This window comes from Microtus ochrogaster, linkage group LG5 (assembly GCF_000317375.1).
Source record: "Microtus ochrogaster isolate Prairie Vole_2 linkage group LG5, MicOch1.0, whole genome shotgun sequence".
NCBI lineage: Eukaryota > Metazoa > Chordata > Mammalia > Rodentia > Cricetidae > Microtus > Microtus ochrogaster.
In genome coordinates, this window is record NC_022031.1 from 24751313 (window position 1) to 24772103 (window position 20791).

Here is a 20791-nt window from a genome sequence, read left to right on the forward strand (position 1 = left end):
TGCATCGTGAATGGCCACTGCTTACTGAGGCAGTCCATCCCATTTTTTAATAAGCCAGTAAAGATAATTTTCCATTTATAAATCAAATAATCCATGTTATTTCCACAGTTGTCTTTGTGTGTGTCATTGGCAAGAAGCCTTTCTTAATTGTTTTTCATATGAATGCTGTATCTTCAGTGGTGCTTTCCTTATGTATTGCGGAAGGATCTTTGCAGTGAGACTGTCATATTCTTAAACCCAGATCTTCCCTCCCACCACCTCAAAGTCCCAGAAGCATGACTTTTAACTCTAGGCAACACACATTAGATATATATTTGGTTACAAAGCAATACAAAAATTGGTAACTATTTCTGTATATTTATGAACTATAACTAAGAAAGGATAATATAATGCTTATCTAGAAAATAATTTTATGCATTTAATTGCTAAGATTAAATGCAAAGGGTAGGGATGTATCCCCATGGTAGAGTTCTTGCACAGCATGTGTAAGGTCCTGGGTTTGAACTTCAGTACCATAAAAAGTTTAAATGCAACACTTACCCTATTCTTTCCCATGTACCATTTACAACCACATGATCTATTTAATTGTTTAATCAGGGAATATCATGTGCTACATGATTATCTGTAATTGGTTAACAGAGACAATACCATATCTTGTATATCTATTCAAATTTTGAAGAATTTAGATTTTTACAGTTGTGAGTGAATTATTTTCTAGATTACAAAATAATCAGTATGCTTAATTTTACCTATGCAAGTTCATTTAATGACGATCGATTGGTGCTTGAAACAAGGGTTGTTTATATCATGGCAGAATTCCCACTAAAACTTCCTTGCTGACAGAATAAATGTTGATTTCTGGATTGACTGCTTAGGGTTTGGAAGTCCTGGTCATACACAGACTGCAGCTCTGGGGTTGGTTGGCTTCAGGACAGGGGGTGATTCAATCATGAAAGAACTAAGGAGGGCTTTTCTGCCTCCCACTTTCTTATATTGTGTTTGTTTGCAGGTTCTGAATTATCAACAGTGAAGTATTATTTGTAAGTTATTACTTTTACTAGGTTGCTTTTTAGTCCACTTTTATGTTTGACCATTAGTTATCTATATAGTTTTCAAAGGCAAAAATGTATAAGGCTTAGAAATAATTATGCATCCTATTATACCGTAGCTATCTGGATGAAACTCGTGTTCTAACATTGAACTGCTTCCCTAACATTCATTTTCATGAGTGAAAATCTAATAATTCATTTACTTTAAAGGTTTGCCTTTGGGATCAACAATTATTTTGATTAAATTCATTTAAAAGAATAGATGAAATCTGTAAACATTTAGAAAATCTATGTGGGCTTTGGGAATATAACTAATCTAAAACGTATTTGAATCTGTAATCTAAATCTAATGAAAATGCATGCTTGGCTCTGCTCAGATAGGGATGAAGGCCTTTGTATCTAAATGTAAAGGTACCATAGTTGTCCAATTTCATTGACTAAGGGGCAGCTGAGGGTGGAAGCCTTGTGTACAAGAAAAATCCGCAGCTTTGTTTCTCAGCTCTTATTCAGTACTTGCGAAACAAAGAATGATTCTAAAATGATAAGGTTGTTAAGTGTGATGATTACTAATTGATTTTTCATAAATCTTGTTATTCCACTGTTCATATTCAGTCTAACGTGCCATATATAACCAGCTAGTTTAAAAGACAAACATTTGTCTCTTGTCTACTTCTCAACTGGATCTTGTTTTCCTTCTGTAGTTTTGAAAAACGTCCTTCATCGGCAGTATTCACAATGACTAAATATAGGCCATATACTCAATAAATGAAGAGGTATTATCCCATGTTTCTAACAGCAGAGTGCACTATTTTGCAAGGAGATAGAGCTTTGTGGCTTAGTAATTCATTTTCTTATTAGACTGTGTTTTGTGTGTTTCTTATTATAGGGTTCAATTACAAAGTATATTAGCCTTTTCCTGCTATGTACCCTGTACTAAACTGCTTTCTAAAATACAAACGAAGAGTATTACTGCCACTGAGTTCCCCTTTAGTGAGAGCAAAGGCAAAGTGGGTTTCAGGTCGGGGAGAGACCGTCTCTTCCTACACGTCAGACGCGTCTGCCCCGGAGCCACACTTGCGGCAGAAGATCTCGGTGTTCTGAGTCAAGAATCCTTCGCCCACCAAGGAGACAGAGCACTTCCCACAGTTGAAGCACTCACTGTGCCACTGGCGGTCTTGAAAGCAGATGAACTTGGCACCTCTGAGACCTGGAAGGGAATTGGAGGCAAAAAGTAACCCATTCTTTTCAATGAACAGATTGAGAAGTCAGCTAGAAACTATTGAATAGAGTGGTTAGCAAGACAATGTGGACACATATAACTCCATGGGGTGTGGCTCTCTGGCCTCATATCCAGCTAAGAACTTCAGCCATATAAGATTCCTGGCTCAATTCTGCTGTAATCTAAGGAAGTAAAATAAATCTTGATATGTATTGTTTTCTTTTAATTGTTTTGGGGCAGAGGCAGATGAAAACTACAAGAGTCAGGAAACCAGTGTGCAGTGGAAAGAGAGAAGCCCACAATATGCAAACATGAATGCATTTTGCCCTACTCTTCCTGTGAGCAAGTTTTCTTAGCTGCAAATTGAAAACATAATAAAAGAAATGTATATTTCTGAACCTGGGGCTTGATGTTTTAGTGACTTCAATTTTCCTTTTCCCTTATTTCCCCATGCTTCATGTTACTTGGAGGAAATCCTATTTGGGGAGATTTGAGACACAATCTTCCAAAGACCAAGTTGAGAATTTCTTCCAGATTTTCATAGAGCTCTTCTCTAGTAACAAGTTTAGTGCCTGGCTCTGCAGCAGCTTCAGTTCAGAGTTCTAGTGTCAACTGAGGAATCTCCTCACTCTAGATACCTGCTAGCCTTACTCAAAGATGAATTCCAAGAAGGCCTTCAGCCCTCATCATTTTAACTTTGTCTTTACTTGAGCTAAGTTACTTCTTAAAGCACTCACTAAAGCACTGATCCCTGTCTGTCTAATATACTTTCAGCTTGACAAAGAATGCTGAGTAGTCATAGGAAAAAGGAAAGTTCCAGAAGCTGAGAGGTGATCAATGTTACAAGTTGGCTCCATTCATTGCATTTGACAAGTGGACAAGGAGTGTTCATGTTATGGGTTACTGGTGCCTTGCTTATCACCTCTGGAGTGAAGAAAGTATTTCCTGTGCTGACCCCACACGCACTGCCCAATTCTCTCATGAGATAAAGAATCTCAAGGTGTGACCATGAGTCTATTTCAGGTTAGTTCTCTGAAACTGATAATGGACTTTTAGCTAAGGTCTTTTTATTTAAAATGTTTGTATATGTGTCTATCGGTGCACATATATGTACAGATGCCTGAGTATGTCAGACAAGGTGTCAGATCCACTGGGGCTGAATTTACAAGTGGGTGTGAGTTATGCAGTGTGGGTGCTGGGATCTGAACTCTGGTCCTCATGATTGAGCAGGAAGCTCTCTTAACCACTGAGCCATCTTTCTGTCTTTATACAGAGTTTGGCTCATAAAGAAACCAAGATCTTACCTCAATTTTCTTTACTAAACATATCGTTTATGTATCCATGATAATGTAATTATTATCTTACAATGAGAGTAAACTAGTCCTGTCTGGTTTTATGTCAACTTGACTCAAGCTAGAGTTTTCCGAGAGGGAAGAACCTCAAATGAGAAAATGGCTCCACAAAGACAAACTGTAGGCAAGACTGTAGGGCATTTTCTTACTTAGTGACTTGTGAGTGAGGTCCATACCTATTACAGGTGTAACCATCCCTGGGCTGGTGGTCCTGAGTTCTATAAGAAAGCAGACTGAGCAAGCCATGAGGAGCAAGCCAGTAAGCAGCACCCATCCATGGGCTTTGCATCAGCTTCTGCCTCCAGGTTCTTTCCGTTCTAAAGTTCCTGTTCTGACTTCCTTCAATGATGCACAGTGATATGGAAGCATAATTTAAATCAACCTTTTCCTCCGTAATTTGTTTTTATTCATGGTGTTTTATTACAGAAATAGAAACACTAAGACATGTGCCACTTAATTATCTTCTTAAGTTTTAGTAGCTTTAAGAATAAGGTTTTATATGTACATAAATAATCTTTCTCAGTAAAACTAACTATTGAATGGGTAGGACTTTGATGCTTATGAGTTATTCTCAATTTAATTAGCAAGCCACAGACAAGTGGCAAATGTAAAAGTAAACATATAGTTTAACACAGAAGAAAAACGGAAGCATATAGCAGTAGGACAGTAAGGTCTAGTCCAACCCTTGAGGTTTTTATAATTTTTTTTTCAGATTTGATTGTGTTTCCTTATTTAGGTCAGCAGAGTCATTTACAGTCTTTTAGGAAACTGATCTGCTGCTGGGTATGGTAGTACACATCCTTTATCCCAGCTACTTGAGAGGCAGAGGCAGTCAGGTCTATGTGAGTCCAAGGCAAGCCTAGTCTACATATTGAGTTCCAGGCTAGCCAGGGCTCAAAAAGAATAAAAGAAGAAGAAAGCAAACTGATCTTTGACACCAACTTCATCTAGCTTCATTTGTACTTGAAAAGTCAGTAAAAAGGTAGTTTATTGAGTTTTGAAGTTTGTCACTCTTCAGTCTAAGCCCGAATGTGTATATATAGCCTTCATCTAACCTTCATAGAGTAGATAGTAGCATCATCTTCAATTTATAGACAAATATCTACCAAGGAACAGAGAAGTCCAGCCTCTCATCTAAGGTCACCAACTGGCAAGATCTGACCCAAACTCTGCAGTCTGGCTTCCCAGTCCATGCTGTTAACCTCACTAAATTAACTTTATCTCTGTGAAGAATGTAACTGGAAACCTTAGTGCTCCCATCTGTATAAAGTTTAGAGCTTGAAACTCCATTTTCACTAAATAAAAAGAAATGAAGGGAAGGCAATCCTTTTCCAGTCATTTTGTAGATATGGCAAGAGCAGGCCTCCAGGGGGAGGTATTTACCCATAGTCACACAGCAGCTAGCAGTACAGGCAGAACCAAGGTCTGTTAATACCAGGTTAAGAGCACTTTTGCTAGGTCAAGCTACTTCATCTAGCTCAGCTAGTTCAAGAGGTAGTGAACACCTTAAAAAGGGAGAGATAAATGTTGTTATACATTCTAAGTATTACACTCACAAATAAGTGTGGCTTCCATCCCTTATAGCAAATGGAGGTCATTGCAGAAAACCACACCTGGACAAGATGTGGAGATCAGCCCAGCCTCAACAGTTACATGTACAACATAGGTCCTGCACTTTAAATCTCAGGGCAAGTCTTTGAAAAGGGGATAGAAAGATTGTAAAGGGCAGAGGACTGTGAAGTAGCTGAGATTGTGTTTCCTAGAAATAGCTGCATTAACAAGACCTGGAGGGATAAAAGATCTTGCTGGTTCCAATGTCTAGACAAAGCAACACAAGTAACTAATGACTGCCGAGAAAGGGAGAATTAGCCTTTCCCAGGGATTCCTACCCTAATTGGTTATACAGTACAGAGTAGTCATCTCTGAAAACATATCGAAAAAACAATAAAAACAGACTCAGTAGACTGTACTTATTATATATTTTTGCATGTGTGTGCATGTTGCAACAATAAACAAAGGAAAAGAGGGTATCCAATTGAGAATGAGGAGGAAAATGGGAGGAGTCTGAGAAGGAGAAATGGGAAGGGATGAAGGGAGGAAAGGAAAGGGAAGAAGTGACATAATTATATTTTAATTAAAAATAAAACTGAAAAAAGAAAATCATAGGTATATCTGTTAGTTCAAATAAAGTCAATTCATTGTAATAGTATCAGCAAATTACATTAAACCACCTCTAGGTAGAGTTAGTTAACATAGGATACTATACTAAAAGCATCCTAATAGTAACAGCTTCTCTTAAAACATTGATTTTTAATTGTATATATTTGCAGTACGTAACATGATGTCATGGTATATGCAAACACTGTGGAATACATAAATCTATCTAGTTAACATGAATTACTTCAGATATATCTTTTAAAATTCAGTATTTTATAGATTTTCAATAATGTAATGCATTATCACCTGTTGTAGTCACCACAATGTAAGTAAGTTTCCTGAACTTGAACTTCCCTGTAAGAAAGCATAGCTCCTAAGACGGTTAAGTGCTTGCCTGAAGTCACAACTTCTGAAGATAAACACAGAGCATTCCCAGGATTCCCTATTGTGTTAACCCAGACAGTTCATTTTAAAGAAGCCTTACTTTAGGGCTTTACGTATATTTAAAAAAATATAAGAATGATTTGGCCGTTTTTGCAGGCATTTCAGTGGCAAGACAATCCTTAGAAATCCCTTTAGATTGACTCCTCTCACATAAACACTGTCAATTTAGATTAACCTGGGGTCTGGTCTTTTCTGTTTTTGTGTAAAACTGTTGGTTTCCGTCTATACTGAACGAAGCTTGGTGCAGTTGGCTGATGAAACATTTACCAGAAATACCATTTAGGTACATGGGTCTGTGATGGATCAGAATTGAACCCCATTAAGGTCAGGGCTTGCGTAGCCTCCGTGAGATCCCTGCTAGCTATTAGAATTCTTTAAGCACTGTAAAAATATTTTACATTATTTAACCTCTTAGTTTCCTCATCAGAGGACCACTCTTTCTAGCCCAGTTCAAATGAAATTAGAGCAGACTGTGATGGGAGAATTTACTAAGCAGGTTCTGGAGTCTGATGCGTTTAAACTTCCGGACGTCCCATGTCCTAACTAAAGGCGATGGAACTGGTAGCTGCCTCCCTTTGCAGGAGCTGCCAGCTGAACAGAAGATAGGACAGCAGAGTGGTTAGGAACACATGCTGAGAAGCCCAACAGTCTGGAACTGTTAACATGGAACCTTGTAAACCAAAAAGGTAACATAGTTGAATGACAGAGAAAGAGGGTGTTAGGAACAGAGAAGACTTGGCTGCTACAATAGGGTGGTCACCGTGCTGCTTGGAAGAATGACTTGGGAATGTGAAGGCAGTAAGACCATCTGTCACCAGCTCTCAATGTACTTTTAGTTGTAACAATGGTTTTTATATTAGTCTCCTCCCTAACTCTGCAAATTAAATATTGGCCAAGTAAAACCTGTCTGCTAGCCAAACACAACCTATGGACCAGTGTAAATCTGAAAAATATGGTGCCCCCTGGGTAGACAAACAGGATTGTGCTTAAATAATAAATAACAAATAAGGAGGGCCACTTCCTCCCTTTTCAAGTAGGCAGAAAGCCTTCAAGTTTAGCTTAGCAGAGAAAATGTTTTTCTTCATTAGAAAATTCATGTAAATTCAACATACACACTCACGAGAGAGAGAGAGAGAGAGAGAGAGAGAGAGAGAGAGAGAGAGAGAGAGAGAGAGAGAGAGAAATAGGTGAGATCAGAAGAGGAAGGGGAAGAAAGGGAATAACCTTTAATTTGGTGTTACACAAACTGAGCTAAAAAATGACACATGAACTAAGAATACTGAGGACAGAAATGGAAATACATCTCTGTCACATTATTAATGACAATAAGTTGCCTGGAAGAACAGTTTCTGGGTTTTCCAAGTCTCATGCTGGCTTCAGCATCTTTACCACAGGATTAATGCTTTAGAGACAGTTCTGAAGAAAACACAATATGCTCCTCCAACCCTGCGAGAAGCTGCTTAGCATGGATGGATTTGTCACCTATGTTATTTTTCAAACCATGTCTCATGCACTTTATTCTTTAGTTGAATACTATATTGTTTTCTTTCATAATCAAGTTGCTGCCGGTGAATACAGAGAAGGCAGTAATATGTTTGTTTAAAGCATCTTAAAAAAGAAATGAAATTAATTCCTGTTCAATGTTACTCTAATTACAGCTTTGGCTATTTTATAGAATAGTTTAATTAAAACCTTTTGTGTTTTAAATCAGTTTGACTTTTGTTGGAAATAAGTAGGATTCTGATTCTGTAATAGTCCTCTGCCCTCTCAATTCTTGAGTCTCAAGTTGGTCCTCCTTACCGGGGCCTTCTCTGACCTTTTAGCTTACCCATTTTCTTTCCTTGGACTATGACTGTCCTTAGAAACCATACCATTCAGTTAATTAATTACTTTTTTTTTTTTTTGGTTTTTCAAGACAGGGTTTCTCTGTAGCTTTGGTATCTGTCCTGGAACTAGCTCTTGTAGACCAGGCTGGCCTCAAACTCCCAGAGATCCGCCTGCCCCTGCGTCCTGAGTGCTGGGATTAAATTAATTACTTTTTACAATGTACAAACACCCAAATTGTATCCCGTCATTTCCTTGAGGTGCCCATGTAAAATTTAAATTCATAAATGAGTATCTATTTGTGTTTATCCCAAAAGGAAATGTAGTAGATAAAAATATGTTTTTATTTGCATTTCCTAAACTAACTAGGTAGCATTTTACATAGTTCTAACCGGATCATGGAAGAACCATGATGAGCCGAAGCACTTACCAGTGATGGGTTTGGTGCAGGCTGCACACTTTTTTGCATAAAGATGGTTGTAGCAATCCAAGCAGAATGGGAAATCATCCCTGGACATAAATGCCTCCTCACAAAGCTCTTTCCTGCAGCCGCTGCACAGAAAGCACTCTTTATGCCATAACTGGTCACGGAAGGTTATCCCACCGGAAGTTATCACCTGTCAAGGCATTAGCAGAAGGCAATGGGTGGGTACCCGTGCAATTCAGACATTCTCATGATGCTTCTCCATGCCGACGCTTGTGCTCTGAACTCTCTAGTACCTTGCATTAGGGTGCTTGTTCCCTTGAAAACCTCTTTAAGTTTTTGAAAACAATATGAGAAACAAAATGTCACAAGGATTATACAGAACCTCAAAAATAAGAATAAGTCCAACTTTCTTAAAGAATGTATCAGAATAGAGGTAGGAACCTCTTGGACCTGGGAAGATCAAGGAAGCAGGAGCTTGATTGACTTCACCTTTCTGTAATTCTTCTTATTTCCAACTACCAAGATCTTTTGTTAAGGTTACCATAGCTCTACTCTACACATTTATAACAATATCTGACATGAAGAATTCTGGAACACATGAGAAAATGAAACAGAAGTCACAGTACTTTTTATTGAAAGGTCACTGCAAGTCTGAGAGACTCAGTTGTGGATATCCTGGGTGGAACTGATGAGCAAGCACCATCATTGGGAGCAAAGACTCACTTTTTACCCCATCCCCAGTACTGAATTAGGAATGATCATTTCTGGATATTCTCAACATCGTTACATGGCATAGACTCGGTCCTTCTGTAGATGGACAGCCCTTAAGTGATGGATGACAGGGTCACTCACTACCCTCACTGAGGAATTGCACTGAACTTGCACGTACTGTACCATCTGCGTGCTCAGCTGTGTGGGAAAGGCATTCTAGTACTGTACTTTGAACAAAAAAGGGCTTGAATCTAATGGGTGAGTTTTTCACTTCAGGTCTCAAATGGTGCACAGAGTTCAGATTCCTGTATGAACATAAAAGCTGGGCATAAATTCATGAATCAGTATGGTGTATTGAGGCTCAGATGCTTATTTGTTCTTTGATTGAACCCAGGACCCTATGCGTTCCAGGAAGATATTTTATCACTTAACCCATAATACTTTCTTTTAAAAATCAATTTGTTCCTCATGTTCTTTGAAAGGTGGAAACGTCTTTTTTGAGAATCAGGTTGATAGATACTGGTTAAGTATTCCAGTGTGGCTGCTTTACAATCATCTGTTTCTTCAAATCCATGAGTGTTGACTTCATACAGCTGTGGAGGACACTGGAATATGTTCATGTCTGTCTCTTACAAAGACCAAGGAATGTGATGATGAAGATGGCTGCTACAGATCTGTATCAATTTTACTAGATTTTTAAAAATGTAAGCATACTTTAAGCTAGCTTTCTTTGCTGTCAAACATAGACATACTGTTTGTTTATTATATTGGTCTTTGAAAAAAATATTCTAAACACACTTTAACCTTATATCAAGTTTCTCAGAAAGTAAAGATAATTGATAGGAGTCAAATTTTCTAGAATGAAAAAAAGCCTACTATACTGTTCTTCATAAGTAAATGAGGAGCACAGCAGCATACTGTACTGCATACTGTATTGTATGCATAAGTAAATGAGGAGCACAGCAGTATTCTATACTGTATACTATACTGTTCTGCATAAGTAAATGAGGAGCACAGCAGTATGTGGGAAGAAAAGCAATTTAAAATGCCTCCCACTGACTTCAAACGCCTGACAGCAGGCACAGGCAAAATCATGCTTCCTTTGATTTGTTTGGTCAAATGATTTGTAGGCAGTGCTTAGAAGATTTGAAACTTGAAAAATGGATTCCTAGCAAAATAATATATCCCAGAGCTCTGGAATATTTGGGAAAAAAAGTTTGCTGGTGATTATATTCCTTTTGAAGAAACAGACAGCAAGGATGAAGTCTAATATTTAAGCCTTGGTTGACCATTGACTTAGAACACGTTTCTTCTCTGGTGTGTGCATGTGTGTGTGTGTGTGTGTGTGTGTGTGTGTGTGTGTGTGTGTCTTTGTGTGTTTGTCTGTATGTGTGTGTGTCTTTGTGTGTTTGTCTGTATGTGTGTGTGTTTGTCTCTGTGTACATGTGTGTGTGAGTGTGCATGTCTATCTGTGCATCTCCGTAGAGGCTAAACGCTGACATTAAATATCCTTGTCTAGCACTTCCCACCTTTCTTTCTGACAAAGGCTTTCTCACTGAACTTTGGGTTCTCCATTTCATCTAACCTGGCTCTACAGCATGGATGCCCTACATAGTGCCGTCTCCTTAGCCTGACAGTGAGGATCGTGGACACAGTAGAGAGCAGTTAAAGAGCTTGAGGACACATTTAATTTTATTTTTATCCTGAGGAATTTGAATCGGAAGCACTTACAGTTTGAACCACCAATTTCTAAGTAGAAAATTCTAGTGTAACAAAACAAAATTGCTGAGGGACAACATAAAAGTCTGGTTGACAATAAGTTTGGTTTCATTTAAGCCAAGTTTTGCTTCTGGATTGAATCGAACAGAATCTTTCTTTAGTTTTGATCACAATCATTTATATCCAGCTTTTCTTAAAGAGTGTGTAGTCTAAAAATTAAATAGAAAATAACGAGTCATCATCTGTCTACAACCCAATAAAAACATTTCATAAGCTCCTAAAGGCTTCAAATCCTGTCCTCCATATACCTACAGTCTTCCATAGCCTGGAAAATCCAGCACTTTGTCCCAGGTATCTTGAGTCTTTATAATAACATTGAAAGGAAGACTATTGTGACCAATAAATTATATGGACTTTCCACAAGTTTCATTCACATGTTAGCCTAAACTGAAACCTAAGTTTGAAACCTCTCAGAACAAGAGAAGCCTACTCATTTTGTTTCCAGCATGTGCTATAAATGCCACTGACTCTGGAAGCCATGAGGCTTCTTATGTCATGTGGTCATAGCACAGGGTTTGATTGTTGCTCGAATCATCCTTTTCAAAGCCAGCATTTCTGGAAAGGCAATAGAGACTTTCAGGTAACAAATGATCTCCCATGTTGTTACTACTCTATTATATTCTATATAATAGAATAATTATAAGTCTGATGAGTGTGTTGGTTACTTTCTTCCATAGGTAACACTGGTATTGCCAATATAAGCAGAAATTTGCCGTACTATGTACGCATACATCCATGCTTGTGTATGCACCTGGAGAAAGTATAATGAGCTGTCCAGATGGAAATACACAGTGGTTTTGAGAGCCGTCAAGGCAGTTAACAAATCACAGTGTTCAGGAGCCGGCACACTCCCTTGTCATGATTCAGCGTTCTCCTACAATCCACAGTGCCTTAAACTTGTGGTGCTTCACGTGTCAAGGCTTTCTTTGAGAATATCAGTATATATTTTATGAGTATAGACAGGCTTCGTCAAGATGATGGACATGAGTTGCTCTTCACATAAAAGCCTGAAGGATAAACTGCTAGGTCATGTTTATTTCTAAAAATGACATTTCCCCCTCTGGAAAGTATGCTTTGAATGGGAAACTGAGTGAGAGGGTGCTTGCTTTTGTGCTGGAGTGGGAAATGAAGGAAATCGCAGTTCTTGGGCTTTTTGTGTCTTCAAGAGAAATGGATTTCTCTCATGATCTGTCACTTACCTACCAGTCTTCTCCTTGAGAACACAAAGCCTCAAGATCAGAAGAGACTTTAGTAACTAGAAAATAAAAGGCAGGGTTTCTAGTACCTGTTCCCGTCAATCATTCTGAGGGGCAAATCCATATTTCTCTGAAACAGTTAATACTAAAGGGATCAAAATTGTCGACTAGGAAGCACAGGGAAATGTAGCTGTCCCAGAACAAAGTTTCTATACAACAGTTAATGTGACTGGGAGGTCAAATCATCTGTGTTACTGAACATTAGATCCATGATCTAAGGTGGAATTTTGTACTACTCCAAGAGCAAGACATCTTCATTATGAGAATTTTAGTTCTGACTGTGTTGAAATTCAAAGGCTACCTCATGCATGATGGGGTCACTTCATTCCAAATATATGAGGCAGCCAAAGAACAAAAACAACAACGGTGTTCTGGAAGTTCCCATAGCTTCACCCTCTTTAGATAGTTACCTTCTTACAGAAGTTGCAATAGTGAGCGAACTCCTTCTCGAAGCATGGCACACAATAATTGCCACTCTCTTTAGAGATCAGAGGCTTGGTTCCTATCGGCTGTCGGCAGTGCTCACACACAAAGCAGGTTTCATGCCAGTAGTTGCCCTTAAATTCCATTTTTCGAGAACCTGGATTCCAAAGTAAGACTCTGTTAGAACAAGCTAGGCATACTTGTGTTTTCTTTAAGAAAACATGCCTCAATTATTTAAAGTATTTTAAGTATAATCATAATAAACTGTATTGCTGTATAAATAAATAGTAAAAAAAACTTTTAGAAAAACATTTTGTAGTTTCTGAGATATTCCTTAGAGAAAAGAAAAATTGCTACAATTCTGCTAGGATAAGAGTAGATCATGCACAGAAAACCCCTGCAGTTTCTGTAAAAGTTATGGGGAAGCCCTGCACGTCGAGATTTGGACTGATTCATGGTTCAGACAGATTGAATCATAGCTGTCATTAGACACATAATTATAAATGCCCAGGGCACTACTTCTGTGATACAGGTTATGGAAATGGCTTCTGAATTTGAATTTATATTAATAATAGTGGTAGTAGTAATATTGATTAGAGTGCTTCCAGGTGGGGTTGACTGATTCATGTTCTTATGCTGCTGTCCACAGGGATAGGAAAGGAGAGAGAGAGAGAGAGAGAGAGAGAGAGAGAGAGAGAGAGAGAGAGAGAGATTTTAAGAGCCAGAGGAACAAAACTCTGCCATGAGATTAGTTATGAGTTATCAGTTATGAGTGCCTTTTGGTATGAGAAGGTAGCTACACCAGTGAAATCTCAACAGCACGGCTTCCTAAACAAGACCTGAACAATTCCAACAACAGCTGATGTTCTAACACAGATGGGGAAAATGTCATGGGGCCCCATCACTAAGTGAAGAGCTATGACTAACAGCTGTTGAGATGGGGACAGAGGATTGTTATTATTTCCTAGGGACGAGCCCCTGGTCAGTTATCTGATCCTACATGGTCAGTCCTGGAACACACAAACCTGCAGGAAACCCTGAAAGCCTTCAACAGGCTGTATTTATATACCTGTTTGTGTTTATGTCTGTAACAACAAAGGTTAATGACAAAGAGACTGCAAATCTGAGAGAGGGGCAAAGCTAAGAGGGGTACAGAAGTAAACAGGGAATTCTCAACAGAAGAATCCCAAATGGCCAAGAGAAATTTAAGGAAATGTTCAACATCCTTAGCCATCAGGTAAATACAAATCAAAATAACTCTGAGATACCATCTTTCACCTGTCAGAATGGCTAAGATCAAAAACACCAATGATAGCTTATGCTGGAGAGGGTGCGGAGTAAGGGGAACACTCCTCCATTGCTGGTGGTGCAACCTCTTTGGACATCAGTATGGTGCTTTCTCAGAAAACTGGGAATCAACTTACCTCAGGATTCAGCAATACCACTCTTGGGCATATGCCCAAAAGATGTTCAATCATATCAAAAGGGCATTTGTTCAAATACGTTCATAGTAACATTATTTGTAATATACAAAACCTGGAAACAATCCAGATGCCCCTTAACTGAAGAATGGATAAAGAAAATGTGGTATATTTACACATTAATGTACTAGTCAGTGGGAAAAAAAAACAATGACACCTTGAATTTTGCATGTAAATAGATGGAATTAGAAAATACTGTTCTGAGTGAGGTAACCCAGACACCAAAAGATGAATATGGTATGTACTCACTCATAAGTGGATACTAGCTATAAACAAAGGACATTGAGCCTGTAGTTCATGATCCTAGAGAAGCTAAGTAATAAGGTAAACCCAAAGAAAAACATATATAGATCCACCTGGAATTTGGAAACAAACAAGATTGCCTGACAAAATTGGGAGCATGGGGCTGGGGGGAGAAGGGAGGGTAGAAGGGGAAGAAGAGGGGTAAAGGGGAAGGGTGAGGAAAACTTGAGAAAATGGGGTAGTCAAGATGGAGGAAGGTCAGAGATAAGAACAAGGAAAGAGATACTTTGATTGAGGGAGCCATTATAGGGTTATCCAAAACCTGACCCCAGAGAAATTCCCAGAAATCAAAAAGGATGACCCCAGCTAGAACCCTAAGCAATAGAAGGGAGGGGGCCCAATCTTGACTTGCCCTGTAGTCAGATTGATGAATATCTTAAAAACCACCAGAGAGCATCATCTAGCAACTGATGGAAACAAAGGCAGAGACCTGCATTGGAGCACTGGACTGAGCTCCCGAGGTCCAGTTGAAGAGTGGGAGGAATAAGAATGTGAGCAGAGCTCAAGACCGTGATGGGTTCACCCACTGAAAAAGTCTACCTGAGCTACTGAGAGCTCTCCAACTACAGCCAGACTGGGAAGGAACAAGTATAGGACCAAACTAGTCCCTGTGAATGGGGTTGACAGTTGCATGGCTAGGGCAGACTGTGGGGTCACTGACAATGACACCAGGATTTATCCCTACTGCACGTACTGGCTTTTTGGGAACCTATTCTCTTTGGGTTATTACCTTGCTCAGCCTGGATATAGCTGGGAGGGCCTTGGACCTTCCACAGGGCAGTGTGCCTTGTCCTCTCTGAGGACTGGATGGGAGTAGTGTGGGAGGATATGTGGAGGGAGTGAGGGGAGGGGAGGGAGTGGGAACTTGGATTGGCATGTATAGTGAAAAAAAAGGATAGCATATGAAAAAAGAAAGGGCAAAACTGGTAAAAAAAAAAAGGGGGGGGGGGGCTTGCTGCTACTTCTAATGACTTAAGTTTGATCCCACTTCATGGAAAGAGAGAACTGACTTATAAAAATTGTTCTCTAACATTCCCCACAACAGAAAAACAATAGACAGAAAGAATGAATGAATGGATTGATTACAAAATGAGGACTATCTCCAATGTCTGATAAAGAATGATCCCTTTTAAAGCCATTGGTTATGCTCAGGACCGAGCATTTTCCGTTGTGTTTCTGGTGCAAGCTTTATCCCTTAGAGCTGTCTCTGGCTCAACATGTTCCTGTGAATTAGGTTATATGAAAATAAAACATTGAGCACTGTAATAACATTACAAAATTAAAGAGCACTGCAATATACTTTGATCAAGAAGAACAGATGATTAGGAATTAGAGAAAACAGGCAAGAACATCGACTTCCTCAAACCAGTGTTGTGAGGCACCGGTGCTGGAGGAAGACTGATGGGGCTTCCTTGGGCAGAGCCAGGAGCTGGGTTTGGATCTCACCTGGCATGATGTTTCTCTTGCAATGGAAGCACTTGGAGGAACACTCGTTAGAATAACAGTCCGTGCACAGCAGGCGCTCATCCTTGGCAACAAAAGGCTTTTCCACCAAAGAGTGGTCGCATTTGGTGCACTTGAAGCAACCTTCATGCCAGTGACGGTTTTTGTAACAAAGATCCTTTGAGACAGTAAACAAAGTCAATTAGATGGGCTTGCAATGAAACAAGCCATTTTCTATGACAAGTTGGGACACCCTTGGGACCCTAGTCGCAGTAGGTTGTACCACTAGCTGGAGGGAACGTGTTGATATCGTTATCTCTAGAAAGACTCTCTGGAGTAATTAAGAGCAAAAGCCTGGGGCCTGTTTGATTGGTCACTAAAGGCCACTGAAAAATAACCTCATTGGAATTTGTTAAGTTTCTCTGTTGTTCTTTTATAACCTACAAGAAAGCGTTACAGGGATCGTTTTAATTTTTAGGTTACAGAATCTTATTATTCCTTGGGACTTCAAGCAAACGAATGACAATACTTAGTTAAAGCAAAGGCGAGAAAGAAAGAAAATAACAAGCCCAGTGGAGGAAGTGTGAAGTGCAAAGCAGCAGTCTCGGGGCTAAAAGAGACAAGGCAGATTTTTAAGTGGGAAAGCACAGGCTTTGAAATTTTTGTGTTTCCAAATTCTTTTTTAAATGTATTTTTTGCATATATTAGCTATTCCAGAAGTGACTCAATATTTAGTTGTAAAACTCTGGGGAAATAATTTAACTTCTTTACATTTTTAAACTACCTAAAAACATCTTAAAAACTGCCACACATGCATATACTTAAAGGAAAATATACTGAAAGTTGTCCTAAGGATAATGTGGGATTAAAACATGCATTCCGCAGCACTACATATCGGCACTTGATATGATAATACGGTACAAAATGTGGGTAGAAAGTCCACATGCAGAGACAAGGGCCACTCTGAAGCAGTTACCCACCGTTCCTAAGCAGCAACGGTGTCAACTGAAGTGATACCTACCTTAGAATCCGATTCAATTGGCTCTTTGCACTGCTCACAATAGTTAGAAAAGATCCGATCATAGCAGGAGACACAGTAGAGATGATCATCCTTGAGTACGTACTTCTTCCCAAGAAGCGATGTCGTGCAGTATTGGCATTCAAATTGAGTACTTGCCATTTCTGTTTGGTCCTGTGCGGAAGAAAATGATTCTTGAACATAAAACAAAGTTTCATTACAAATGGTAAGTCCTTTATAAGATGTAGCTCAAGCACTTGAATTTATATATTACTAGGCAAAAATTCCTAAATTCACAAATTTAGCACGCTGTTTGCAGTTGTGGTGATTTAGGAAAGGCTACTCTTCCATCTTGGCATTTCTTTTGTATGCTTTTTCTCTTAGAAGTAAAATCAGCCAAGTTGTGAAACAAAAATCTTTTATTCACCATGTGCCAAGGTGGGAATCTATGAAAATACAATATCTGCAGGATATATCACATCAAACATGATAATATGACCTGTAGACTAGGTGTTTAAAACTGGCATTACGTAACTATCTCCAGAGAGTTCTGAAAGTGGGATTTGATAGAAGTAACAATTCTTTTTTATTCAAACTTGAATAATTAATATGTACTGCATTTCCTGCTCCTAACTTCTCCTTGGATTCCTAATAAGGGTCTTCTATATTAATCTGAACCCTTCCTAGACCACATACTTCTCTACTGGGACACCCTCACCTGCTGTTCTAATGACAGCTCTAAAAAATGCTTCCTGATACCTTTAGTCACCAGGAATTCTGTGTTTAAATGTCCCCACCAAGCTAAAAATACAAACTCCTCTGCAGGTGAGATTCAGTCCACATGCTAGGCTTTCAAGGCTTTGGTTGAACAATGTCCCAGGTATAGGGACTCCGAAAAAACCCTTGGGATTCTTTAAGCTTTGGGGTAAAACCAGCACGTCTTTGGTATGAGTCCTACAACAGCCTCCAGTAGAATGAAAACTGACAAAAATAAAAAGCTAGGGCTAGAGTAAGATTTCGGGTTATTTTATGAAATAACCAAAAACAATAGCAAAAAAAAAATAGAACTTGCAATCTCTAGTTTTGTTGAAATGTTTTCTTATTTTCCAATTTATATTTCTTTTATTTAAAAAAGACAGCAGATCAGGAAATTAATATGGTGCTTTAGAATATTTTGATGCTAATTTGTATCTAATCCATGTAAAGTGTTATCCTAAAATATTTTTATTTTATTTTAGTAATGAAGCCTGCAGCAGAGTTTCTTGGCAAATCCACACTGTCATTAGTTCTGTGTCTGTATTGGCTTAGCTTTTCACTCTTTACAACTAAGTAGGGAAAGAATGAGGATCTGGAACACAGGGGTCTTTCCCAGGAAAGATACAAACTCAGCCTCGAAAGTTCCCAATGGGATATGCCCAAAATTATCGCAAGGAACATTGAATTCCCTATTTGATTAATTTCACAGAAATGTCCTTTCCTAGTGAGTACAAACATATTCAAAGGGCTCTGAAAACAGCAGGAAAATAGATCTGATTCCCCTGAAATGATAAAAAAAAAAACATTTTAAATTTCATTTACAGTGATCAGATCAAGTGTTTAATCTCCACAGTAGATATGGTACTTTTAAGGTATGGAAATGTCATTTCCATTGTGAATATGTATTCAGTTTAAAATGTACACAGGACCACTATGAAGAGTGTGTTCCCTCCTGGATTGGATATGCTTGAGAAAGGATTCTTACTGGGGTGAATAAGGCATACAGGAAGACCTTGAAATTTTAGTTTTGGGACCTCTGACTAAATGGGGTGAGGTTAGATAAAAAGATGAATCTTTTTATGAAATTTTACCCTCCACTTTTTTTCTAGGCACCATTTTGCATTTTCTTCCTTTCTCTGTCTATAGAATCAATATGTTTTTAATGGAAGAATTGTTTTCCTGCACAAGATAAACAACCAGTTTGTAATCCTTGTCCAAAGGGTGAAGGAGGGTGGAGGAGCAGAATACCCTTTCCCAGTACTACTTGCCAAAGACACTAGGATTTTTTTTTCCAAGATTGTAAATGCTAGAGCAAACCTGATTTGTGATTAGGAGCCTGAAGAACTATTAGTGTTACTTATGTGTCTCCCAGGTCATGGTTCCTCCCACAGGGAATGCTCAAAAGCCCCACCATGTGCCAATACTTTGTAAGTCAGCCATTGGAAATTAATATGTAAGCAATTTCCTAAGTCTATAATCTACGATTACATGGATGACATTTTGTTATCTGAGTCAAATGCAGATACTTTAGAAAGGATATTTGAAGAAATAAAGAAAGTTTTGCCTAAATGGGGATTAAAAATTGCTCCTGAAGAGATTCAAAGAGGAGATTCTGTTAATTACCTAGGTTATAAAATAGGGTTACAGAAAATTAAAACACAAAAGGCACAAATTAGGAGAGACCAGTTGCGGACTTAATGACTTTCAAAGATTATTAGGAGACATTTCCAGTCTATGACTAGCTGTTAAGATAACACCTGATCTGATAATTAATTTAAACAAAACCTTAAATGGCAATAAAGACTTGAATAGTCCCAGAAAATTAACAGCTGAAGCAGAAAAAAAGACTTAACAATTGTTGAGGAGAAATTACAGGAGGCACATATGCATAGGTGAATTCAAATCTTAATTGTATTCTAGTCATATTGCCTTTCAGAATTTCTCCCATAGGAATTTTTATACAGAAGGATGATCTTAGAATGGACCCTTTTACCACATAAACCAAGTAAAAAATTAAAAACTTATGTGGAAAAGGTCTCTAAATTGATTATAAAAGGTAAATTGAGACTTCGTCAATTAGCAGGTATAGACCCAGTAGAGAATATAGTGCCTTTCACTGCTGATGAAATAAAAAAAGTTATGGGAAGACAATAAACCATGGCAAAGAGTTTGTGCTAATTTTTTGGAAGAAATTAATAATTATTCCAAAAGCAATAGACTTAACCTTATAAAGAAAACTTCTGCCTCAAACTATATGTGATGCACCAATAACTGGAGCCCGTACATTTTATACTGATGCAAACAAATCAGGGAAGGCAGGTTACAAATCAGAAGGTTTAAGTAAGGTGGAACAAAGCCCTTTTAATTCTGTCCAGAAGGCAGAATTTTATGCTATTCTTATGGTCCTAAGGGATTTTAAAGAACTTCTCAATATAGTTACTGATTCACAATATGCAAAAAGAGTTTTTTGCATATTAAAACCGCTAAATTTATGCCAGATGATACAAAATTGACTTCATTATTCATTCAGGTGCAAAACATAATCAGGAATAGACTTTGTCCTATATACATAATACACATCCAATCCCATATGTGTCTGCCAGGTCCTCTATCACAAGGTAACAGAAACTGATCAATTATTGATTGGAAGTGTGTTGCAGGCCTCTGAATTTCATAAAAAGAAAACATCATGTCAATAGCAGAAGTTTAAAGAAAGAATTTCCTATTACATGGCAACAAGCTAAGGAGATTATAAAGAGATGTTCTCCTTGCTCTTTCTATAATCAAACATTGTTGCCTGTAGGGAGTAACCCTAAGGGTACTCAAAGGAATGAAATCTGGCAGATGGATGTGTTCCACTTTATGAAATTTGGTAAATTAAAATATGTGCACCACACCATAGACATGTATTCAGGTTTTCAATGGGCAACTGCCTTGAGCTCAGAAAAGGCTGATTCAGTAATCACACACTTATTAGAAGTTATAGTATCATGGGCATTTCTGCACAAATAAAGACAGACAATGGTCCAGCATATTTATCTAATAAAATAAAACATTTTCTTGCCTACTATAATATAAAGCACATTACAGGTATACCAAATAATCCTACAGGTCAGGGAGTTATAGAAAGGTCAAATTGAACTATAAAG

At 38.3% G+C, this 20791-nt stretch overlaps 1 protein-coding gene across 4 annotated transcripts in view; it reads right to left on the minus strand.

The window, feature by feature from the left end:
- Nucleotides 1–431: 431 nt before the first annotated feature.
- Nucleotides 432–20791, minus strand: part of Fhl5 (four and a half LIM domains 5) — a 42339-nt gene continuing 21979 nt past the window's right edge. For all 4 annotated transcript variants that reach the window (XM_013351817.2, XM_005361927.2, XM_026786746.1 and 1 more), the window contains 5 exons: nucleotides 16890–17060; nucleotides 15872–16046; nucleotides 12629–12798; nucleotides 8476–8662; nucleotides 432–2256 (listed from right to left, as the gene is read on the minus strand). In XM_013351817.2, the coding sequence (XP_013207271.1) occupies nucleotides 2090–2256; nucleotides 8476–8662; nucleotides 12629–12798; nucleotides 15872–16046; nucleotides 16890–17048 (858 nt within the window). In that variant the 5' untranslated portion in view covers nucleotides 17049–17060 and the 3' untranslated portion in view covers nucleotides 432–2089. The remainder of the gene's footprint in view (nucleotides 2257–8475; nucleotides 8663–12628; nucleotides 12799–15871; nucleotides 16047–16889; nucleotides 17061–20791) is intronic.